General features: G+C 44.8%; 1 protein-coding gene across 6 annotated transcripts in view; it reads right to left on the bottom strand.

Moving 5' to 3' along the window:
* Window positions 1-26,367, bottom strand: part of ADAMTS6 (ADAM metallopeptidase with thrombospondin type 1 motif 6) — a 410,266-nt gene that overhangs the window by 218,514 nt on the left and 165,385 nt on the right. For all 6 annotated transcript variants that reach the window (XM_068249826.1, XM_068249813.1, XM_068249820.1 and 3 more), the window contains 2 exons: window positions 14,390-14,433; window positions 1,782-1,887 (listed from right to left, as the gene is read on the bottom strand). In XM_068249826.1, coding sequence (XP_068105927.1) covers window positions 1,782-1,887; window positions 14,390-14,433 — 150 coding nt within the window. The remainder of the gene's footprint in view (window positions 1-1,781; window positions 1,888-14,389; window positions 14,434-26,367) is intronic.

Here is a 26,367-nt window from a genome sequence, read left to right on the forward strand (position 1 = left end):
CATCACTGCAGAATGTTGGTTGTGAGTTTGAAAGTGATCAGAAACACGTAGGGCTTGATTCACTATAGGGTGCTAACACAGTTAGCACGCCTAAAAGCTTTGCACATGCAAACTAGGGTGCTAAGTAGTTTGCATGGCAAAGCTGTTACTGTTCGCATGCTATTTTAGCGCGCGTAAAGTTTTACACGCACTACTTCACGTGCAAAAATCAGCTGCTTCACGTGCAAAGTATGCTCATCACGCTACTTGGCACGAGAAACGTCTGATTTTGCATGCGAAGTAGTGCACATAAAACTTTATGCGCGAAAACTCTTACGCGAGCATTGGCGTGCTAACAGCACGGTTTTGTGAATCAAGCCCCTGGTCTCCCAGAATGCACTGGAAAGCGAAGGCTTTGTGACATTATAGCCTAGGCTTAACATCACCGAGAGGACAAGGCTATGTACAAAGAAAACAGCAATATAGAGATATAGGAAGTCTTTCCTTTTTGAAACTAGAATGATTAAAATTGAATATCCCGATTTTGTGGGTTTTTTTGTTTTTTGTTTTAATTAAACATTGCAGTTTTCATTTTCTGACAGGTCCTCTACGGGGTTAGGAGACAAAACTATCAATTGAGTTTATTCTTATTATTTGCCGTAAGAAAGGGGAGGAGTCAGAAATGCATCAGGCCTGTGAAGGTTTCACCTTGTTATACCCAAGTTACCCAAAGAAAGCAGGAGGTGCAGTTAACTTATTGGATTTTTTTCTAAATGCTGCTTTGGACCAATGACTTATACTGAAGTCAAAGGATTAGAATAACTGCAAAATAACAACCATCTTTTGAAATAATATCAGCAGTGACAGTCGAGTATTTTCTCTGCAGTTTTTCCTGGAATCTAATAGCTATAGGAGCTGCCATGCGCCCCCCCCCCCCCCCTTTCTAGCTGTCCATTATTTATTCAGGGGAAGGTGTGAAGATCGCATCTGTTGCTTCCCTAAAATCTTTCATGCACAGTGTCCCATTTCTCTACCCCCCACTTGAAAGCTTGTGTTTGCCCTCTGCTAATGTGTGCAATAAAAAATTACACCAATCCTTATCTGCCTGATATTTCCATGGTCGCACAGGCCTTGGGAGTAGGCCAATAAAGGCCTCTGCAAAACTTGCAAAATGTAAAAAGAAGTAGTAAAATTGAAGGGTTTTTTTTAATAATCGGCGACATTGTTAGCATGCATTTTTAATGTGCTATTGAGATGCAGTATTCAGGCTTTTAGAAAGATATTGAAAGAAAACCAAGCGCCGCTCTCCCCCCCCTGGTTTCTAATAGCTATAGGATTTGCCATGTTCCCCCCCTCCCCTTCTAGCTGCCCATTATTTATCCAGGGGAAGGTGTGAAGATCACATCTGTGGCTTCTCTAAACTCTTTGAAGCACAGTGTCCTATCTCTCCATCCCTCTGCTGATGAAAGCTTTTGTTTGCTCTTTACTAATGTGTGCAATAAAATAATTACTTCAGTCCTTATCTGCCTGAAATTTCTGTGGTCCAGCTGGCCTCCGAAGTAGTGTAATAAAAGCCTCCACTAAACATTTAAATTTAAAAAGAAGAGGTAAAATTGAAGTGTTTTTTTTTCTTTTTTTATATTTTTTATTTATTATAAGGTTTGGTTCACTTGAAGGAAACCAAGCTAAGGTTGCTGACTCTGAAATGCACAGCAATGAATAAGCTGGAAATGGAAGTCATTCTCTGGAACAATGTAAAACAGATTGCATAATAACATATTTTGATTTTTTTTCCAACTCACTTGTGACCAATCTCATGTGCAATGGTAAATGCGGAACCCAAGCCAATGTCTTCATTAATGCTGCAACTCCGCTCCGGCTCACACATTCCAGCCACTGAGGCCAAGCCTAAATAAACAGAAGGAGACACAAAGGGTCAGGCCAAGGTGTTTCAGTCTTATAAATGCCTGGATTCTTTTTAATAACCTCCACATATAGAAGGAGCAGTTGGCAAAAGGTTAACTTTCGAGCCATTTACAAAATCACTGGGGGGAATTTCACTTTGCAGGCTAGACATTAATATTTTTTGAACTGCAGTCAGTGCTGGAAAATGTCTAGACTAGGGGTTAGATTTATAAATTTTACTTCTGGTAACTTGGGACCACCTAGTAACTTGAGCCAGGAGAGGGAATTCAACAAAGTATTTCTACTTTAACATTCTTGAGGCAGCAAAAAGCAGCAAGAAGAAAAAAAAAAGGGAAGTATCCACATTATTTTCAGAAGAGATCTGTTTCAGTGTGCTCAAAAGAAAAGGCTATTTAAATATGTGCAGAAAATGTTAAAGTAACTGTCGGGCATAAAATAAAAAAATCTATTTTTATTTTTATCTGGTAAACCAGTAATAAGGATGCTAACCAGACAATCCAAAAGTTAAAATCTCTATTACTTTTCTTGTTGATGAATGATCATTCCCCATTTTCCGGACTTTTATTTGGTACACACAAAATTTGGTACACAAAAAGGAAGTTGCAGGGCATGCTGGGTTGTCATCTTTTGCTTCTCTACTTCTACTTCTCTACTAGAGAAGCAAAAAAGGACAACCCAGCATACCCTGCAACTTCCTTTGTGCGGCAACGTAACAAATAAGAGTCAGGTAAACTGGGGAATGATCATTGATCAGCAAGAAAAGTAATAGTGATTTTAACTTTTGGATTGCCTGGTTGGCATCCTTATTACTGGATTACCAGATAAAAATAAAGAATCGATTTTTGATTTTATGCCCGACAGTTACACTTTAAGCAGAAAAAGATGCAATGCTCGCAACTGGCTACAAAAGCTGGAGAATAAGCCTGTTTTTGTATAATAATTACATATAATAATGCATACATACATACATACACACACTGTATAGGACTTGACATTTTTCATAGCACTTTACAAAGTTTATTGAAGCTACTGTAAATTGGGGGGTACCGAAGGGAGAGGGGCATGGCTGCAGGAGTAGGGAGGCTGGGCAGCAAACCCCCCCCCCCCCCCCCGATTTGCCCCAGTGTAGGCAGTATAGTTGCCCCAGTATTGCTAGTATAGTTTAGTTACCCAGTATAACAAGTGTAGTTGCCTTGTATAGTTAACATAGGCGTCCCCAGTATAGCTAGTATAGGTGCCCCTGTATTGTTAGCATAGGTGTCCTCAGTATTGCTAGTATAGTTGCCCCTGTATAGTTAGCCTAGGTGCCCCCAGTATAGCTAGTATGGTTGCCCCTGTATACTTAGCATAGGTGTCCCAGTATAGCTAGTATAGTTGTCCCTGTATAGTTAGCCTAGGTGCCCCCAGTATAGCTGGTATGGTTGCCCCCATGCGTGCTCCCCCTCCACCCCGCGGCCGCCCGCTCCTGTTACCTTATGAGCTGGCGGCCACTTCCTCCACTAGTCCCCGCCTCCCCTCTCCTCCATGCGTGCTTGTCTTCTCTCACAGCAGCGCATCTTGCAGCTGCTGTGTAGAGTCAGGAAGCAAGAGAGCAGCTTCCTGTAGCAGCGATGTATATCGCTGCTACATAGGCTGAAGCCTATGACAGCCGATCACAGTGATTGGCTGACGGGGGGAGGGATGGAGCGGGGTATATAAAATAAACAAAAAAATAGGCAGGTGGGGGGGAAAATCACTTGTGTGCTGAGTTGTGCAGCCCTGCAGCTAGGCCTTAAAGCTGCAGTGGCCCAATTATTAAAAAAGGGCCTGGTCACTATGGGGGTTTAACACCGCGGTCCTCAAGTGGTTAAAAGGTGATACAGATATAGGAAATAATGTTAGAGTGAACAGAGGCGCCAGCAGGATAAAAGTTTCTAAAAGGCTTAAAATCCCTCAGGAGGTGGTGGTGGACTCGCCTTCCCGAAGCAGACAAGATACCGTCGGTTTTATGACAACAGGTTTATTAACCACCCTGGCGTTCTATTAACCTCCCTGGCGGTAAGCCCGGACTGAGGTCGGGCTATGCCGCCGGGAGGTACCGCTCAGGCCCCGCTGGGCCGATTTGCATAATTTTTTTTTTGTTACACGCAGCTAGCACTTTGCTACCCGCCGATCCGCCACTATCAGGCGCGCCGCAGCCGCCCCCCCAGACCCCGTGCGCTGCCTGGCCAATCAGTGCCAGGCAGCGCTGTGGGGTGGATCGGATTCCCCTTTGACGTCACGACGTCGATGACGTCATCCCGCCCCGTCGCCATGGCGACGGGGGAAGCCCTCCAAGAGATCCCGTTCTTTGAGGGGCTGAGCAGCGGCTATCATGTAGCGAGACGTTGTCTCGCTACATGAAAAAGAAAAAAAAAATTTAAAAAACGTATTTGCTGCCCCCTGGCGGATTTTAATAAACCGCCAGGGAGGTTAAATGCGCCAGGGTGGCGGCGCAGCACTATTATTATTATTATTTTTTTTAATCATGTAGCTAGCCTAGCTACATGATTTCCCCCCTCCCTGCGGCGTCCCTCCCACCCCCATCCGGAAATCCCGTTCTGAACGGGATTTCCTTTAGGGCTTCCCCTGTCGCCATGGCAACGATCGTGATGATGCCATGTTTGTTTAAAAGAAAAAAAAATATCAAAATCAGCCCAACGGGGCCTGAGCGGCGCCCTCCGGCGGTAATAGACGAGCTGAGCTCATCATTACCGCCAATGAGGTTAATATACTCCAAAACAAACAGTGCGACGCGTTTCACGGGTATTTTCCCGCTTCCTCAGGCAATAAACAGATAGGAGTACACAGTATAGTCTCAAGGTCACAAATAGCGCCTCTGTTTATGCGGCGATCATGTCATTCGTGCTGCGATCAGCCGCCGGCAACAGGCTCCGCCCTCCTTGCGCAGTAACTGGAGTTACTAGTTACTAGATGCCTGATCGCCGCATACAAAGTGTATAATACGCTTTGTAATGTATACAAAGCGTATTATACAGGCTGCCTCCTGCCCTGGTGGTCCCAGTGATCGAGGGACCACCAGGGCAGGCTGCAGCCACGCAGGTAAGCACCCAAGCACACTGATCTGCCCCCCCTTCCCTCTGATCGCCCACAGCACCCCTCAGACCCCCCCCCCTGCCCACCCCTCAGACCTGTTTGCACCCAATCACCCCCCTAATCACCTATCAATCACTCCCTGTCACTATCTGTCAATGCTCTTTTTTAAATTAGTCCCTAAACTGCCCCCTGGGGGCTCCTGATCACCCCCCCCCCCCACACTCTCAGATCCTCCCCAGACAACCCCCCCCCCCCCCCTGTAATCACCTGTCTATCCTCCCCTGTAATCATCTGTCCTCCCCTGTAATCACCTGTCAATCCCCTGTCTTTCACCACCTGTCACTGCCACCTATCACATCGAACCCTAACCTGCCCTCTTCTGGGCATCTGATCATCCACCCACATCATCAGATCGCCCGCAGACCCACCCTCAGATCACCTCCAAAGTGCATTGTTTACATCTGTTCTGCCATCTAATCACCCACTGATCACCCATCAATCACCCCCTGTCACTGCTACCCATCAGATCAGACCCCTATCTGCCCCTAGGGCGCCCACTCACCCGCCCACACCCTCAGAACGACCTCAGACCCCCCCAGACCTCCCCCCGTGTACTGTGTATATCTATTCTCCCCTGTAATCACACGTCAATCACCCGTCACCACCTGTCACTGCTACCCATCAGATCAGACCCTAATCTACCCCTTGGTCACCCAATCACCCGCCCACACCCTCAGAACTCCTCTGTCAGAGGCGTTCTTACCAGAACTAGACCTACTAATGTGTTTTCTCCGTTTTTGATTGCCTGATGAAGCGGGAGTGTTGCCCGTGAAACGCGTTGCATATACTTGGAGAATCCCCAATAAATAATATTTGTTGTCTATTGACGGCTCATTGGCTGGTCTTTACATGAGGGAGGTGAGTCCACCTACATCCCTCCTTTTAGACGGTTTTTAAATATTTTACTCTTGCTGGCGCCTCTGTTTTATTGCATTAACCAAAAGAAAGCTGTATTAGTGACAAGAAAATGAGGTAAAATTCATTTAGATAGTAGGTTGTATGACCGAGCAATAAACTGTTAAAGCTGCAGTGGTCTGAATGGAAAAAAACTGACGGTATCTTGTCTGCTTCGGTAAGGCGAGTCCAGCACCACCTTCTGAGGGATTTTAAGCCTTTTAGAACCTTTTACCCTGCTGGTGCCTCTGTTCACGCTTACATTATCAATATCCACCCCTGGTGGAGGGGTTGATCCCCATTTTTCCTTATCTACAGAGAGCGACTTTTAATCCTGAGTGAGGACAGGTCTAATCTCCTCACCTGCCTATACAGTGGTTACCCTAGGCGGTAACCCACGTTTGTGAGTATATACACATTATATACTTTTCATTTCCAACCCCTTGTTTTGCATACTACACAATATTGGGCTCTCTGTATTTCTTTTGTCTTTATAGATATAGGAAATAGACTCATTACATGCAAAGCGAGATATTTCAAACCTTAATTTGTTATAATTTTGAGGATTATGGCTTACAGTTTATGAAAACCCCAAAATCAAAATCTCAGACCATTAGAATATTGTGAAAATGTTTAATATTCTAGGCTCAAACTGTCACACTCTAATCGGCTAATTCATCCAAAACACCTGCAAAGGGTTCCCATTTCATATATTAGTTTCACCTTTTAAATCAAATTACTAAAATAAATGAACTTTTGCACGATATTCTAATTTTTCCAGGTTCACCTGTATGTATTTGTCGAGCAATCCACACACAGAATCAAAATATATGGCTAAAGTGAGAAAGTTTTGGCATGTGCTTTTAATTTTGCACTTCTAAAAACACATAAAACCACTGTAGTGCACCATGTGTAAAATGTCAATGTATTTATATATACACAAAAAACAAACTAAAAACCTCCAAAACCCTCCAACTGTCAACTCTGATTAAGAATTTGACCAAGTTATGTCCCTCCACATGAGGGGCAGTGCAACCGTGCTAGCGCATATGAAGAAATGTTGGTTTATAGCACTGTTTATATTCAATCACTTTATTAAATTGGAAAAGTTGGTGAGATAAAGATAATCTCTATGCATGCAAAAATGGTACAAAATACAATAAAACAATGTTAAAAAGCCTCAGCCTATCCCTGCTGTCAATATATAAATGGCTGCTATGGTAAGATACAGTGGCCACTGTACACACACAGACCATCCTGTACATACATACTTCACCCAAATCACCTAGGCCGGCAAAAAAGAGTCAATGGAGGAAGTAGAAAGACTATATGTCTATTCTGTATGATTCCTTTGCTCTCCTAAAGGAAGATTATTATTATCTGCATGAAAAAATTGAAGCAAATCACTGTTTCCGGAGTATTTATATATAAGTGTATTCAAATTTGTGTAAGAGCAAACCCTCCAACCTAAAGAGTAAAATGGAGACAGGAAGAGCTTAAATGTCTATCTTGGCTTTGTGTGGTAACTGGCAAGCTGAAGGACATGCCGGATTCCTCTATCTCTGAGGAATTCCAGTGGTTAAAAATCACTGTTTGAAGTACTGTTAGTTCTTTCCAAACGCGGAGGTCATTATAAACCCAGTTGATGGTGTCACACTGCCCTGTGGGATTATTCAAAATGTACAATTAGTAGATAAAAGGAGAATTCAACTAAGAATAAAAAAACCTCGCTAGACTTAACTTGATTGGCCAGGAAACTCTTCTCTCCCTTTTTCATAGTTTGTACTTATGTTTGAAGGTTTGTCATTTAAGGCATCTTTATTGTACAGTGCTGAGCAAGAGGACGCTTTATGAAAGCTCTGACATCTTCTGCCATGCTTTCCAGAACATTTAGCCTTGACCGTCCTTCAGATAATCTCACAATTTAATTCCAACCTTATGCTTGGAACACACAATGCGATTTCCCGTCCGATCGATAGGTGATCGGACAGGAAATTGTAGTGTATGTACATGTCCAAACTGCAATGCTGGCCAAAAAGAGGTCATCTTTCAGCAGCAGAGGAAGGAGGTAGTTGAAGCCAGGTATTCTGCTCAGCGATTCATGGTAACAGAAGTAATTTTGCTGGTTTTGTGGCTCATGGGTCATAAGACAGACCAGGTTAACTCTTTGAAAAGCATGTTATTCAAAGATGCAATAATAGGTTTAAAGCCCAACTTCAGGGGAAAATCATTTTGGTCACTTATGCTTATCCGTATCCATATCAGGAATTTTTACTTTCTGTCTGTGAGGACTATTTTCTTTTTCAGCCAGATGGGCAGCTAGGAAGTGAGTGAGGTAAAAAGTGAGGAGAGCTACATGCAGCCAATTTAGCCTGTCAAAACTCCAATGCCTCCAGGATTGTGTGAGCTGGGCCACCGTCAAAGCTCCAAAGAGCCCAGGTGTATGTGAGGTGAGTAACTGGTGATGCCTCCTTGAGTGTTTGGAGTGTGTGAGGTGGGCAACTGTCAAAGTTCCAACACCACCAGAAGTGTGTGAGGTGGGCTGTTGTCAAAGCTCCAACGCCACCAGGAGTGTGTGAGGTGGGCTGTTGTCAAAGCTCCAACGCCACCAGGAGTGTGTGAGCTGGGCCACTGTCAAAGCTCCAACACAACCACAGGTGTGTGAGGTGGGCTATTGTCGATGCGCCAACGCCTCCTGGAGGGCATGAGGTGGGCCATTAGCAAAGCTCCAATGCCTCCTGGAGGATGTGCACTGGGCCACTGTCAAAGCTCCAATGCCACCAGAAATGTGTGAGGTGGGCTACTGTCAATGCTCCAATGCCTCTTGGAGTGTGTGAAGTGGAAAAACGGTCAATGCTCCAACCCCCCAGGAGTGTGTGAGCATTGTAGTTTGATAAAGGGGATCCTACACGGCCCGAAACAATGGTGAGCCTTACAGCAATGACAAAACTGATGGAATATAAGGTAACCTACACTACCCGGTGGACTAACCTGCTTTGGACAATGCATGTCTATTATAAACCTGCCGATCGCAGCGCTCAGTTGACCAGATTTACAACCTCTGGGTTTAATATTACACAGCACAGCTTATACACATTTGGGCATTAGTAAGAATTGCAGTAATGATTTAACACCTTGAGACAGACCGCGCTCCCGCTAAAATTAACCCTGGCCACAATTACAAGAAATTACAAGAAAGACACAGAATCCAGGCTCATCGCCTCAAGTGAGGACACTTAAGTAAGGTAAAATGGAGGGGGCTAAAGGGGATGAGGCCAAACAGCAAAATCAATTACCCTTTTACACATCTCATGCAAATCCTCACTGCAGAAGAGCCATCCATGAGCCACTACTAACTCTACAGCTAAGGTAAAAGCAGAGGTCTTCATTTGCAAAAAAAAAACAAAAAAACAATAAAAAAAATGCATTCTTTTTCTTAGTTACAGAGGCTTCCAGTGTCCTCCTCCACTCCACCCTCAAAGGATGTCCAACAAGAGCTTGTCAGACAAGTCATCATGGCCATGCTCCTCTTCATACACAAGTACGGCCATACTGTGCCTGCGCGAGTACAGCCGTGCCTGCGCAGTAAATTGAAGCCACTTATCCACTTGCGCAGTACAGCCACGCACGTTCATGAAGCACAGACGCAAACTTCCAGATGGTCCTGAGCAGTGGCAGTATCCAGGAAGATGTGGAAAGCCTCTGGAGCAGGGGGTAGGGAACCTATGGCTCGGGAGCCAGATGTGGCTCTTTTGATGGCAACCGCTGGCTCACATACAAATCAGTAGGGGTTTATTCATTTAACTACACTACTCAAGCAGCGCAGCTTAGTGTGGCAGCGCAAGTAACATTTTCAAAGTAGGGTAGCTACTGCTGTAGCATACACTACTAACTTACACGCACTACCCCAAAACTAACAGCTGCTCCTATTGTCCCACTCTGGACCCTGTCAGGTCCAGTGACAGGGTCATGTCAAGTGACAAGCATCCTATTGGGCCAAAGTGTGGGGATCTCGTCCTATAAAGTGAATCAACCCCCCAGTCAGCTAGCTAATTGTACAAGCTGTTAGTCTGTATTTTTCCTGCCTGGCTCTCGGGGAAATTGCTGATGTTGCTGAAACCAAAGAGAAGCTGAAGACGTGCTGACACTGCTGCTACCCGGCGGATCAACTGTATACACATCACCATGGCAATAGGGACGTGAGAACTACTGTCCCAGTTTGAAAAATATTGTACGGCTCTCACTGAATTACATTTTAAAATATGTGGCGTGTATGGCTCTCTCAGCCAAAAAGGTCATTGACCCCTGCTCTGGAGGATCCTCTCATTCTTGTTTCATACGCCTCAGGTTCTCTTTAAAGGGACACTTAAGCCAGGAATAAAAAAAATCAGTTTTACTTACCTGGGGCTTCTACCAGCCCCCTGCAGCCATCCTGTGCCCTCGCAGTCACTTACGGAGCCTCCAGTCCCCCACCGCCAGCTAGTTTCATTTTCGCTGACAGGCCCGACAGGCCTAACCACGCATATTTTTCTTCGCATTCCTGTCCACAATAGCATTCTGCGTCTGTGCAGGACACTATTGAGGATGAGAACATGAAGAAGGATACGCGTGGCCAGGCCTGCGCTGGTGCAGAAAGCCTGCCGACTCCCTGTCAGCATAAACTAGCTGGCCGTGGGGGACCGGAGGCTCCGTGAGTGACTGCAAGGGCACGGGATGGCTGCAGGGGGCTGGTAGAAGCCCCAGCAAAGTCAAACTGATTTTTTTCTTCCTGGCTTGAGTGTTCCTTTAAAGTGGACCTGAACTCAGAACTCCTCTCTGCTCTAAAAGATACACAACAGCGTAATATCCTTTAACCACTTGAGGACCCACCCTTTACCCCCCCTTAAGGACCAGCGTTATTTTTTGTGATCTGTGCTGGGTGGGCTCTGCAGCCCCCAGCACAGATCAGCTGGCACACAGAGCGATCAGATCGCCCCCCTTTTTTCCCCCCTATGGGGATGATGTGCTGGGGGGGTCTGATCGCTCCTCCTGTCTGGCATGTTGCGGGGGGGGGGGGGGGCACCTCAAAGCCCCCCTCCGCGGCGAAATTCCCCCCTCCCTCTCCTATCTGCTCATCCCCGGTGATCGGGGCTGCACAGGACGCTATCCGTCCTGTGCAGCCAGTGACAGGCTGTCCCCTGTCACATGGCGGCGATCCCCGGCCGCTGATTGGCCGGGGATCGCCGATCTGCCGTACGGCGCTGCTGCAGCGCCGTACAATGTAAACAAAGCGGATTATTTCCGCTTGTGTTTACATTTAGCCTGCGAGCCGCGATCGGTGGCCCGCAGGCTATTCACGGAGCCCCCCGCCGTGAATTGACAGGAAGCAGCCGCTCGCGCGAGCGGCTGCTTCCTGATTAATCAGCCTGCAGCTGGCGACGCAATACTGCGTCGCTGGTCCTGCAGCTGCCACTTTGCCGACGTGCGGTATGAGTGCGCGGTCGGCAAGTGGTTAAACTAAAAACATTTCTTTGTTACAGCTGATACAAATCCTAAAATAAATCTGCGGTTTCTACTTCCTGATTCATAGAAGCAGACATTGTTTACAGCTTGTACTTTCAAATGGGCTTATCTGCTATAGGCAGTCATGTGACACAGGGGAGAGATCAAATTACAACTTGTGATTAGACACAAATGAGGGGGAATTACACAGGCTAAACAATTTAAATACATATGGGGTGCATTTCTGTTATGTTTTCCTTGAGTCTTTGCAAGAGTTCAGGTCCACTTTAACCTCCTTAACAGTAATCACGAGTGGGTGAAAAAACATGCCAGGGGTGGTAACCCTGAGCTGAACTTGTGGTAGCCGCTGGGGAGGTTTATGCAGAGCAATGCGCACAGCGAGCGCCATTCTTCTTCCTCTCCTCTGAGGCTCTGTTTCCCCCTGGTGAGATCGCCGTCTGTCGTCATGACGACAGCCGGCAATCTAACTACAGAATTAGAGCACCACCCAGAGGATTGTGGAAAAACTGCATCGCTGGATCCAGGCTTCCAGGTTTTAGGATCTAAAAGCATGCAAAAAAAAATTTGCACCTCTTTTAGACCCCCAAATCTGGAAAGAATCATAACACCAAGGGGGTTAAAGTGAACCTGAGGTGAGAGTGATATGGAGGCAGCCATATTTATTTTCTTTCAAGCAATACGATAAAGCGGTCATCCAGGACAGTGTTGATTAGGACCATCAACACTGATTGGAATGACCTGATAAAAAAAATGTTCACAAAAAAAAAAAAAAATGACCTCTTAATAGGCACTGTAGGAAATATAAGGCCTGATCTTAAATCAGTAGTCATATCTATAAAGTCCTGGCAGAGCACACAGCATAATATTTGTTTCCATCAATGAAATCATTCAGGGGATGGTTGTGTGAATTTAATCTAGTACGTGTTACCATCACTCAGAAAAATCATCCAAAAACATGGTCTGACATACCACTGCTATGGTGATGATACCCAGCTATATTTGTCATTCAGACACAACATGACATTCCCCATCCCAAAAACAAACATGCTTAGAGCTGAGCTTCAGGAGTGGATGAATGAAAACTGGCTTAAACTAAATGCTGACAAAACTGAGATTCTGGTCATTGGAGGTCAGTGGTTAACAGCAAGGCAGCTCCAGACACAGTTGACACCACTCAGATCTTACTAGCTCCAACACTGTGCGCAGCTTGGGCTTACTGCCTGATGGGGAATTCAACCTCAGGATCAAATTTCACCTGTTGTGAAACATTCCTTCTTGTACTTAAAGAGACTCTGTAACAAAATGTTCAGCCTTCGTTCTTTTATCCTATAAGTTCCTTTGCCTGTTCTAATGTGCCCTGGCTTACTGCAGCCTTTCCTAATTGCACAATGGCTGTGTTATCTCGGTTATATGATCTAATCTGTTTTCTTCTGTCGGCTGTGTCGGCTAAGGCTGGAATGTGTGGAATGTGCAGGGCTGCTTGTGATTGGATAGAAGCGATACACACCCTCTGCAGGCCCCCTGCAGGCTCTGTATGACTCACACACTCTGCTTATGTGAGCCTATCACAAGCTGGTTAGTTTGTTTGTAAACACTGCCTAAAACTGTTAATTACAAGCCAGGATTGCAGCAGAGAGTGGCAGAAACAGCACAGAGGGGCCCAGGAGAACCTAATGAATAGAATGGTATGCTTTTTGCTGTAAAAATTTTAGAGTACAGATTCTATTTAAGGAATATTGCAAAAATGAAGCTCCTCATTCCTTCAGAGTATCTTCCAACCCTAGTTAACAGCTTCATCACATCAAGGCTGGACTATTGCAACGCCCTTTGTGCATCTATGCAGGCCTTCCAAACAAAGAGGTACACAACCTGCAGCTAGTACAGAATGCTGCCACAAGACAAACCAACCACCGCTATTTCCACATAAAACCAATCCTTTGCTCACTACACTGACTACCCATAAAATAAAGAATCCTTTTCAAAATAGGCGTGGTAACATTCAAATCTCTACACAACCTAGGCCCTGGATACCAGAAGGATTTGTTGCAACTTGGTCACACCTCCCACAACCTCAGACAAAAAGTTTGACCACACCCATAGTTCAACTACAAAACTTTGGAGCCAGAGTTTTCTGTCATACTGCCCCTACTCTGTGGAATGAGTTGAACTTACCCGGGGCTTCTAATGGTCTAATGGTAAACTGGAGGCGGGGCCGGAGAATCTGTGAGTGGCTGCACGGGCACAAGATGTCTGCGGGGGACCATTAGAAGTCCCAGGTAAGTCCAACTCATTTTCCCCCGATCCCCCCCTACAGTATTCCTTTAAAGGGAACCTTAACTGGTGGGGAAAAAATAATTCACTTACCTGGGGGCTTTCCCAACCCTCCTGCAGACGTCCTGTGCCCGCGCCGGTCCTTCGGTGCCCTCCGGTCTCCCTCCGCCGCTAAGTTTCGTTTTCAGACGACTGCCAGTCGTCCTCGGGCAAAGCGTCATCTTCTTCCGCATTCCCCGTCGTAAAGAGCCGTAAAGCGCGTCCGCATGACGCCAAACGCGTCATGCGGACGCGCTTTACGACGGGGAATGCGGAAGAAGATGACGCTTTGCCCGAGGACGACTGGCAGTCGTCCGAAAACGAAACTTAGCGGCGGAGGGAGACCGGAGGGCACCGAAGGACCGGCGCGGGCACAGGACGTCTGCAGGAGGGTTGGGAAAGCCCCCAGGTAAGTGAATTTATTTTTTCCCCGCCAGTTAAGGTTCCCTTTAAGACAGCTCCAACCCTGAACACTGTTAAATCAAAACTGAAAAGCTGCCTGTTTAGTCTGGCATATATGATCACATAACTTTTCCCCCTGTACACACCACTATGTATTGATCTGAGACAAGCTTATGCGCTTTGGGTCCCAAGGGAGAAAAGCACTTTACAAATGTTTCATTGTTGTATTGAAGACACTCACCCAAAGTGCCACAAGGCTTGTTTTTGTAAGTGCAGATGTCATACCTGTTTAAACATAAAAATGGAGACAATTACTCAACTGCAAAGTAAATCTAGACAACCATTATATGAACAAAGCTGCAAAATAAAATTATGCATAAAACATACAGAGAACTAAATATTTAAGCCCCATCTCCACCTGCATATAAGAAAAACTGGGATCCAACTGAGAAGAAGGAACATTGAAATACTCATGAACACATAATGAACAATGCAGGTAAAAAGCCTGACCACTTTCCTCTACACAAAATGTAACACCCATAATGCAACAGAAGAGTGTGCAAAGCAGCGCAAATCATTACTTTTTGACTTTGTACGCCAGGAAGGCCTCTAGAGCAGGTGTTTTTTACGGTTCCAATTCAACTTACCAAATATGGAATTGTACAAATCCAGGCCTTGCACTGGTGAGGGGAAATACTAAAACAGCTGTATGTAGGAAATTAATGGCTCTAGGTGTGCTATCAACAGCTCCAAATGTAAGCCTGGCAAAAGAGGAGTAATTAACATGGCTCCACCTACTGACCTAAAGCAATGTATTATGGGGTTTGTACTGAACAAGGGGCAGCGATTCACATGTAATTACCATTTTACAAGGCAATGAACTTTGCAGTGTTCTCAATACGGGGCATTTAGCACCGTTCTACATAAAATCCTGGTGGCTTTGGTTATTATAATGCGACTGGGTGCCTCATATCAGCTTTGGATGTAAATTTTACTATGTCCAGTCACCTGTCACCAGTAATAAATGTTTTTAGCACTAGAGCTGGTCAATGAGACGCTACTGATTTTTAGCAGATGCACATTTTATATATTATATGCAAATTCGTGCAATTTGGAATTGGACTAATCAAATCAAATGCAGTAGCTGACTGCTCCAATTTCAAGCTGCATATGTTTGCATGCAATTAAAGTAAAATCTTAAACTCCAAATTTTAAGCATCTCAGACAATTCTAATCAATATTACCATGACATACTACTGCTATTCTGATAGCTGGGGGGACTTGTTTTTACACAGATGACATTACTTGCAGACAGAAGCAAACCAAATCACTATATGGGGGGCAGCACGGTGGCGTAGTGGTTAGCTCTCTCGCCTTGCAGCACTGGGTCCCTGGTTCGAATCTCAGCCAGGGCACTATCTGCAAAGAGTTTGTATGTTCTCTCCGTGTCTGCGTGGGTTTCCTCCGGGCACTCCGGTTTCCTCCCACATTCCAAAAACATACAGATAAGTTAATTGGCTCCCCTTAAAAAAATTGGCCCTAGACTACAGTACTTACACTACATAATATAGACATATGGCAATGGTAGGGATTAGATTGTGAGCTCCTTTGAGGGACAGTTAGTGACAAGACAATATATATATATACACTGTACAGCGCTGCGTAATATGTCGGCGCTATATAAATACTAAAAATAATAATAATAATAAAGAGTAATGAAAAGTTGATTGTCATGCCAGTGTAAAGAGAGGTTGAAATAGGTACACTATTTGAGGATACACAGCAAGCTGCAACCTACGGCCCTGCCATTTTTGGAGATTCTCTGTCCCAGTCAACTAGCCAGAATGATTGGTCTATTGTCAGAATTTCCCAGTTTGTTGCACTTGCCCATTTTTCCTGCTTACATCATATTACTTGCTGCATAATAGATCCTACCCTTCGAATTGTGCTACTGTAGCTAGTTAGCGTTCTGCACTTCCATCTGCACATTTATTTATTTACACACTATTCTAGTTTGCCACCTTGGATCATTTTTTTGTTAATGCACAGAAAAGGTATTTAAAACAACTACTGACACAGAAGGGCAAATACCTATTCATACAAAAAAAAAAAAAATCCACAAACAGTGTTTTACACAAAAAATAGTCATGTCACTAACTGTCCCTAGATCTAGGATTAGATCACAATTTAACAGTCATAGTCTTATGCCCCCATTCTAAATGAAGGCCAATTTTGGGAAATGTTTTTCGGCTGTGGTAAAAAGCTGAAGTGCCTAGAGGAAATCCATGCAAATATAGAAGAACAAACTCCATGCAGATGTTACCCTGGCCCAGATTTGAACTGAAGGCCCTAACGTTGGACTCAAAATACTCTGGTCGCCTCATGAAAATATATTATATATTTTTATATTGTATATTATATAGCGCCAACATCTTCCGCAGCACTGTACAGAGTATATAGTCTTGTCACTTAACTGTCCCTCAGAGGGGCTCACAATCTAATCCCTACCTCATATGTATGTATCATGTAGTGTATGTATCGTGGCCTAGAGCCAATTTAGGGGGAAGCCAATTAACTTATCCGTATTTTTTTGGGATGTAGGAGGAAACCAGAATGCAGACACGGGAAGAACATACAAACTCTGCAGATAGTGCCCTGGTTGGTACCTAGCGCTGCAAGACGAGAGTACTAACCTCTATGCCACCGTGGTGAAAATTGCAATTTAATCCATTTAAATTCCATGTTGTTGAAAATTCCAAGAAGAGAGGGTAAGTACATATGCAATATACACATACATATATACACTCATGCACATATAAACATACATAAATACATACATATCACACTCGCGCTGCATAGAGAGAAAATGCAAAGCTGGGCTATAATTTATCCCTCCCTCTGTACCTTTTTAGTACAGTCTCATGTGACCAAGGGAAAAAAAAAAAAAAAAAAATTAGACAAGCAGACTAATGTAATTTCAAGTCAAGTTCCCCGACTGCCAAAGTAAACCAAGTCAGCGTAGATCTATGTGTTGAGTACATCAATGTGTATATGTCAGTACAGGTGTGAGAGATTGGGTGTAGGTTTCACTACACCTAGCCAGCCTCGCTGAGCACTCGCTATTTTTTATAATTAACATTAAGCTATAAAACAGACGGGACGGAGCTAAACAATTGGCACATGGCAGCGACTCCTGTCATTCCAGAAAAATATGAACTTTGAGGGCACGGGCTTGCTCCATCATTGGACGGAAGGCTTTCCAAACTGCCCCGCACGCTGGTACGCAATAAAATACTTGGAAGGAACTTGCATTATTTTGTTAGAGTGTAGCATTTTTGGTCACAGTTGTGTATTGCAGTTCCAATGGTCAAACCACAAATCAGTTTAATTACGTGCCAGCAACTGGAGTGTCGGCGTTTTCAGCAAGCCGGTGTAAACCACAGACTACAAAATGCTTACAGAGAGTGGACAGAAGCCAACTGGACAGGGGCCAGCACAAAAAGCTAGGCTGGATCTGTATAATGACCTGCTGCTTAAGAGAAAAAAAGAAAAAAGAAAAAGAATGAAAAAAAAAACAAACAAACAAAAAAAAACTTTTCTTCTGGTTTTAACCGTTTTTACTACTCAGCTAACTATGTAAAGCCACAACAAGAAACTCCCTGGTGTCCACATTATTTCATGCACACAAGCCAAATACAGAAGGGTAAAGCTAGGCCACTGAAAGTTACTAAAGGGCGTATTAAAGGAGAACTCCAGACAGGACTGGAAAGACCATGGGACTTAGCGCAATTCCTCTTAGCATTGTTTTGAAATGTAAAGCCCCTGTAAAGAGATTGAAAGCCTACCTGAACTGACATTTGACATGACGCTATAAACACAGGTACTTCCAGTACTACTCTAACATTTTCTTAAAGAAGATCTGTAAATTAAAAAAAAGCCCACTGGGGGATACTTACCTTGGAAGAGGGAAGCCTCTGGATCCTAACAAGGCTTCCCCCGTCCTCCTCAGTCAGTCTGCCCGGGTCCCTCGAAGAGTGGCGAGGTAAATATTTACCTACCGTGATCCTGCACAGGTGCACTAGCCGCTCTTCCTTCGGTTAAGGCGAAAATAGCCGATCCTGATCGTATCCGCTCTACTGCACAGACGCAAGTCTTTTTGCGGCTGCGCAGCAGAGCAGATACGATCAGGCTCGGCTATTTTCACCTAGCCCCAACGAAGAGCCGCTACTGCGCCTGCGCTGGATCCCGAGAGGTAAATAGATCCTCTAGTCAGGCTTGTGGAGGGAGGATTGGAGGGAGCCAGCACTGGATTGCCTGCAGTTGCAGGGGACAGGGAAGCCTCACTGGGACCCCGAGTCCTCCCTCTCCTAAGGTAAGTATCCCCCAGAGTGGGATTTTTTTTATTACAGAGTCTCTTTAAAGGTGCCCTTACATCAGACGACTAATGCGCATATATCGACCAAGAGATAGATCTTGGTCCAACGTTAAGCACTTGGCACCCATGTGACATCACATACGCGCCGCATGCTTTACGAAAGCCCATCAGCAATGCGGAAGAAGAATGAGGACACTGGTGGGAGACAGTGGACAGGCAAAGTATTAAATGCACCGGCCCCCACCCATTCACATTAGGGGAAAAAGTGCCAGGGGTTCAGTCATGTTTGTTGCTCATCCAGATAGCACACCGTTAGCGCCACGCACTGAATCAATCAAGTAGGTCCAACATCTTGCGACATGTTTGATCAATATATTCGACCAATTTTGTCCGAAATTGGTAGAATCATCGATAGGGCATGTTTCTGGCGGCTTCGATCTGCATCCACATTATCAAATTGGATGCTCAATCGTACGCCAAGTCGAGTGATGTATAGCATTATTAAGTCCCTTTCTATCATTAAAATACTAGAGTTGTAATCTATCCAAATGAGTCAAACAGAAAGTCAAATTTAATTAGATATCCTGAAAAGTAAATAGAAGACAAAACCCTTATCTAGCTGAGGAAACAATGCGGATAAGGTTTAAAAGTGAAAAAGTTCAAAGGGTCATTCCTTCTGTTTGTTTTTCAGCTGAATGGAGTAGACGTTACATCAGATTGCCATGGCTGCTGTTTAGAATTCATTCCTAAAAACTCACAAATGATACAGAAAGTCAAAATATGAGAATCAGTTCTTTGTTACTGTTGTTCTAATTCCCATTACATACAATTCTTTATTTCATAAATTCATCTTCAGTCCAGATTTGCTTCACAATATAATTTAACTTTTGTAGAATACTTTTTGATAGACAAAACCGTTATGACAAAACAATACCCAAGGTTTTCTTATGTAGACTGGCTGTTCAATAAGTCATATCATTTCAGTGAGAGTCAGTGTTCTCCCCAGAATTTTTTTCTAGTCGGGTGGCATGAAAAAGTACCCGGGTGGCATGAAAAAGTACCCGGGTGGGCAGAGATGAGAGAATGCAGGGCCAGCGCTACTCTGCTTACAGCAGGGGAGGATGTGGGCCAATCACACACACACACACACACACACACACACACACACACACACACACACACACACACACACACACACACACACACACACACACACACACACACACACACACACACACACACACACACACACACACACACACACACACACACACACACACACACACACACACACACACACACACACACACGTTTCAGCATTAATAAACAAACAAAAAAAACATGCAAACTGACACCCATGTGGTGACCGTTATCTGTAAAGTTTAATGATACAGAGGCATACTGCAATGGTACCAGTCCGTTTTGGTCCCCAATGGACCTTTTACAAGCAAGAATGTGAGGCAAGTGAGCAGAAATCCAGATAATACAGTGCAATGTAGAAAAACGTAGTAACCGAGGCAGCTCTTTGAGCAAAGCACAGCACCATGGGGGAGGAATAAATTTGGGGACCGAAATGAACAGGTTCAGTTGAAATAGTTTTTTTTTTAATCATGAAACCTACAAAGCATTAAGCCCTTATTTTCAACACATCGGTTACATTGCATCTCAGCACTACTATAGCCTGCAATGTTAATATGGCTATAGCGCTTCGGGGTGTTACGTTGCGGTGAGACTCGCCAAGTGAGAACTATAAAGATTCGGCTAACGTAAGGGACGTTCAGGACACACAACTGCTAGTTAGTGTTAGGTGTAGGGGAAGGCTAGTGTTAGCTATAGCCCCAGTTAGGTTAGTGATAGGTGAAGTGGCAGTTAGGTTAGTGTTAGGCTTAGTGGTTATGAGGTAAGTGTTAGGCGCAGCGCAAATAGATATAGCAGTAGTAGCCAAGTTAGTGTCAAGTGTAGCGGCAGAGAGGTTAGTGTAAGGTTGAGCAGTAATGAGATTAGTATTAAGCACAGTGATGGTAAATAAAACGGTAGCAGCTGGCTCAATGTTGAGAGTAGTGGCAGAGAGGTAAATGTTAGGTGTAGCAGTAGTTGAAGCATTAGTGTTAGGTGTATGGCAATAGGATGGTTAGTATGATAAAAGTGATTAGGAGAAGAGTTTGATGCAAGTATAACATTGGAAAAAGTATAAAATCGGTAATATAAAATTAGCGTTAATAATACTGTATGTAGGCTGCCACTTGCGCCAAACTCAGTGTATAAACTATACTCAACAAAGCAAATACAAATAACACAAATCGCTTAGCAGTGGTAACTATAGCTTGAGGTAGAAAGGCCCAAATCTATAGCATATAGAAAAAAAAAAAAACACATAAAACTGAGTTAGTATGACATGAAGATTATACTTGCTCAGAAAAATATTAGACCCTTTAATAAAAATTTAAATTAGTTGGCAAAAAAAAGGTGGTAAAGGTCTGATTTTTGCCCGTGTAGTAAACTGCCTCCCTCATGCTGTCTCCATACACTTCTATAACAAAGAAAAGCCTCCATTTACTCCACACTTTCACAGTCCTATTACAGTGCAGCATGATGACTTTTGCATATGTATTAGTAGAGTCTCTTTTTAGAGGTGACATGTACATATAAAAGCCTCTGGAAATATGCTGGGCATAATACTCAGCTTAGCCATCGTTCTGCTGCGTTGTGGATTGTGAAATCTATACACCACTATGTTATGTCTAGAAATAAATACTTCCCCCCACCCCTTAGAGCACACTTTTATCTAATGTGCTAATAGGTTTCAGAAAGGACATGAATGTTTGTGGATGTTATGATCTGTTGCAAAGGCGTTCTCTAATGATGTGGTTGTCTGGGGTTCATGACACGACCATGTGGCAACCAGAACCACAGCTGACACACCTGAATATGATTCATTCTGCCATTATCGGCGCAGTGACATAATCACTAATGATACAAACATACCACAGAGATCGAACAATTCAGTTTCTTACAAGTGGAGATAATTTTGCCCGCTGACACATCTAAACTGCTTTGCTGGCAAGAATTACTATTACTGAACCCGTTAGGACAGAAATGTAGGAGCTGCCAGTGCTTACAACTGTTTGGTTTCATCAGCTAGGATAAGCATGGCATCAAAAAAACCTGACATTCTGGTCACCGGTTTTCTACCCACTATTAGTATGCGCTTATACAGCAGCCATGGCAATTTTCACAGTGCTTCACAGAGCACCGAACAATTTAGGTCAGTATCGGTCCATAGCCAGAATGTAACGTTCCTAACACAGTCTAAGGTCAAATATTTTGGTAAAAGACAGTTAACTGACAGTCAGGTAGCCATGTAACCCCCCCCCCCCCCCCCCCGATACAAGTATTCAGTAGCTACATGCCTCCCCACAATAAAATAATTGGATAGCCATATGCCCCCATTATACTGGCATTAAAGTGCACTTGAAGTGAAATAAAAACATTAATATATGCTTACCTCAATGTTATTTTATTGTTTTATATAGCGCCAGCATTTTCAGTGGGGGTATTTAAGCTTTTCCAGACTCCTCTAAGCTACTTAATTCGTCCAGCCTCCTGTTAGTCTAGCCACGTTATGCCCAGTTTCTGGCCCGGTGCATGCGCAGTACACTCTGCGAGCCCCATGTGCTGTGCTCTCACACAGTTGTGCACAACGGCCAGGGCCAAAAGCATCCAGGGCGCACGCAACAGAATTAGTACTTTGCATTCCAAGGATGCTGCCGGGGACTGCTGCTACCCACAGCTGTGAGGAATATAGAGAGGGCGCTCACCGAATTCCAAATGCGCCGCATTTACCTTATATATGCGTGTATAAGCCTAATTTTTCAGCACAAAAAATGTGCTGAAAAGTTACCCCCTTGGCTTATATGCAAGTTATAAGAGGAGTAAGGATCATGCACTACTGATCCTGCTCTTGCCAGCTGGCTCTCTGCTGTCTGTGCACCCCATCTCCTGCATAATGGCGGGCAGAGTGCGCTGCTCAAGAGCGTGCAAGCAATGTTGTAGCGGTGTAATGATCAGGTATTCTTCCTGTGTGGCAGTATCTGTGTCTCATATCTATGACGCCATTTAGTGGTGTCTTGAGACACAGCTGTATCATGCTTGGGGCACACCTGGCTATGGGGAGAAAGAATGACTTGTACTGGGGGCACATCTGGCTACTGTGGAAGGGGCTATACTGGGGAGGAGGCTTATACATGAGTCAAATCCCTTTTTCCTGGTACCTGGGGGAAAAGTGGGTGCCTCAGCTTATACACGGGTCAGCTTATATGCAATATTACGGTATATACGTTAGTAGCAATATGGAGGGATGGCCAGAAGAAAGAAGTAGCCTGGAGGGGACTGAAAAAGCCCATAGAACAAAGAGGTAAGTATTTTATTTCACTTCAGATTTACTTTAAGCAGCTGGGTTCCCTTCCAGAATACAATAATTGCATAGCCCTATGCCCCTCCAAAATAAGGTAGCAGTGTGTCACCAGATATCAAGATGGGGCAGCCATTTGCCCTCAGATGTCAATGTAAGGTAGTCACATGTCCCCAATACAAGAATTGGAATAAGAATAGGGGTATGGTAGGTTTATTAGGTTGTGTTAGGAGGTTAAAGAGAAAAGTCAGAGGTGTATGTGTGAGGCATCGCGGGAAAGCAGCCGCCTCCACTCAGCGTGAGGCGGCTGTTTCCCATAACGGCATGGCGGAGCGCGGTGAAACCGCCGCTTCAGATGTGGCGGTTAGCGCGCATGTCTCCGCTGCGGAGACACTGCAGAGCGGGGCTGCTGTGGCTGGGACTCGTAGTCCGTTTAGGTTTAGAAGGACGCGCGTGCGCGCGGAGAGGCAGGACCTATATGGCAGCCAGAATCAGGTCAGCTGACCAGGCTGGTCAGCTGACATCCCTGCCTCCTCTCATTGGTCCAGCACTTAGGGAGGTGCTGGAGAGATCCCTGTGTATATATACTGCTGGCCGTGCAGTTGCTGGGTGTCTGGCGTTGCGAACACATACGTGGGAGCACTCAGACCTGTAGTCAGATCCTTAAGTGTGCCGGGACCAGCTGGAGCTGTAATCCTACACTTAGCTAGATTCTGTTGATAGCTTAAAGTACTAGTTTGATTGTGATTATCTGTTATGACCCTGCCTGCCTGACTATCCTCCTGAACTCTGATCTTGTACCTTGCCTTTCTGATACTCTGTTGCCGTACCCCGGCTCGTCCTTAGACTGTTTCCGCCTTCTGATTTTGTACCTCGATATTTCTGATACCCTGTTGCCGAACCCTGCCTGTACCTAGACTCCGCCTCTGCCTTCTGAATCTGTACTTTATCTGTCCGTGTGTTTACGACCTGGCTTGTCCGACCTCGAGAACCGACCTTACTATTGGAGGCGGTTGCCCGTCCTGTTAGTGACACTTCCTCCTGAGTGTCACTTTCAGACTATCCTTCCTACTGTCGGCCTGACTACTCCCGCATTGGAGAGTTCAGGTCTTCGGAAGGAATCTGTGCAGTACTCCTCACTGCACTGAGGCCTAGTCCTCTAAGTGTTACTGTTACACCAAACACTACACTCTACTCACGTGAACAGCGGTTAGCTGGTATATCGGATTATCGGTGATACTGCAGATCACTTATAATCTGGTATACATCTGTATTCTCAGTGATACTGCAGATCACCGGTAATCAGATCCTCTCTGTGCTTCACCGTTCGTTACAGTATGGAAGCTGTCATCTTTATTTCCTATAAAACGATGCTAGTTGCCTGGAAGTCAGAAGCCTCTGATTTGCATGCTTGTTCAGGGTCTATGGCTAAATTTATTAGTGGCAGAGGATCAGCAGGGCAAGCCAGGCAATCTTGCATTGGTTAAGAATAAATAGATTTGGCAGCCTCCATATCCCTCTCAGTTCAGGTTTCCTTTAACCCATTTCGGACTACATGGCTCTGGCCCCTTAAGTACCAGAGCCTTTTTTTCATTCACTGTGATTGGCTCACAGTGATCACTTGGTAAGGAGCCAATAAAACTAGCTCTTTACGGATAGCCAGAAGCTCTGCTGTCACATGACAGCTGAATCTGCGGCAGCAGTGAGCAACGATTGGCTCAGGACCGCGGAAAGCCTTCAGCATCAGAGATAGAGAGCCCCAATTGTGGCGTAGATTTTAACTTTTGTGGTCCCGAGCCGGTTAAGCTTAGATATCTTTACAATAAACCAGTTTGGATTAGGTATTATTTTAGGGAGTGGTTGGGATTAGTCATCAGGAAGGGGGATACCATTAAGGATAGGTAGAAGTATCACTATGAGTGGCGATATAAGGATTATTCAGTAGGTAAGGGTTAGGTGAACGATGGAGGGACAAATGTTGAAACCGCCAGCACAAAGAGCTGAGACCGCAAACAATCGTGGTCTATGCTGCCAAATGAACAACTAAGATGGCCATACACTGGTCGATCTAGCCAGCAGATTGATCAGATAATGATCAGAGGGGATCTATCTGCGCAACTTACGTCACACATTGCACACAGATTTTCAATCAATTTCATTATGAAATCGTTGAAAATCTGTGTGCCTGCTGGGTCCCAGTCTCCACCGCGGTTCTCACCTATCCACCAACATGGTCCTGGTCTCTGCTTCTTCCAGACAGCTGCACCATCTTCTTCACTTCCACGTCCTGGGCACCTGTGTGATGTAATACAGGGGACAGCCACTAGGGACCACTAAAGGCCCCTAGCGTCTGTCCCCTGCATTACCTCACACAGGCGTCCAGGGACACAGAAGTGAAAAAAAAAGCCAGGGAGAAGCAATGGCCAGGCCATGCGGCGGACAGGTGAGAGTGATCCCAAACCGCTGCTGATCAATCGCAATTTCTCGCCTGGACCAATCAACCCAATTGAGCGATTTTGTCTGGAAATCGCTTGATCAGTCAATTGATCAGGCCAAATGCTGCACCGATTTCTCACAGATTTGATCAGAGTGATCGAATTGGCCATATATATCGATGGGAGAGATCAGTTAGTGTATGGCCTGCTTTAATCCACACGGTAACAGCAAACCCTGGCTGCAGATTTGCTGGCAGGATTTAGGAGTGCTTTAAAGGTCCACTGTCGCAAAAGTTTAAAATATATGTAAACCTATACAGATTAGAAGTGCATTTCTCCAAGAGTAAAATGAGCCACACATTACTGCTGTCACTTACAGTAAGAATTAGAAATCTGAAAAACCAACAGGTTTTGGACTAGCCCATCTCCTCATGGAGGATTCACTGGGATTTTGAGATTTTCAAAAGTCTTTATTAAATGGCAGTTGCTCCGTCCAACTGCCAAAATAGTGTACGGTGAGCAGAAAGGCTGGCCAGCATCTTTGCATAAATCTTCTTCAGGGAAAAATAAAGGCCATGCTGAGAATCCCCTATGGAGAGATGGACTAGCTCAAAACATGTCAGTAATGTCAGATTTCTACTACATACAGTGAGTGACAGCAACATATGAGAAAAGTCATTTATGGCTCATTTTACTCAAGAAGAAATGTACTTCTTTGTATGTGTTTATTTATATTTAAAGAGAACCCGAGGTGTGTTTAAAGAATGTTATCTGCATACAGAGGCTGGATCTGCCTATACAGCCCAGCCTCTGTTGCTATCCCAAACCCCACTAAGGTCCCCCTGTACTCTGCAATCCCTCATAAATCACAGCCATGCTGTGAGGCTGTGTTTACATCTGTAGTGTCAGTCTCGGCTGCTCCCCCGCCTCCTGCATAGCTCCGGTCCCTGCCCCCGTCCCTTCCCTCCAATCAGCAGGGAGGGAAGGGATGCAGGCGG

The sequence above is a fragment of the Hyperolius riggenbachi genome, chromosome 1 (assembly GCF_040937935.1).
Source record: "Hyperolius riggenbachi isolate aHypRig1 chromosome 1, aHypRig1.pri, whole genome shotgun sequence".
NCBI lineage: Eukaryota > Metazoa > Chordata > Amphibia > Anura > Hyperoliidae > Hyperolius > Hyperolius riggenbachi.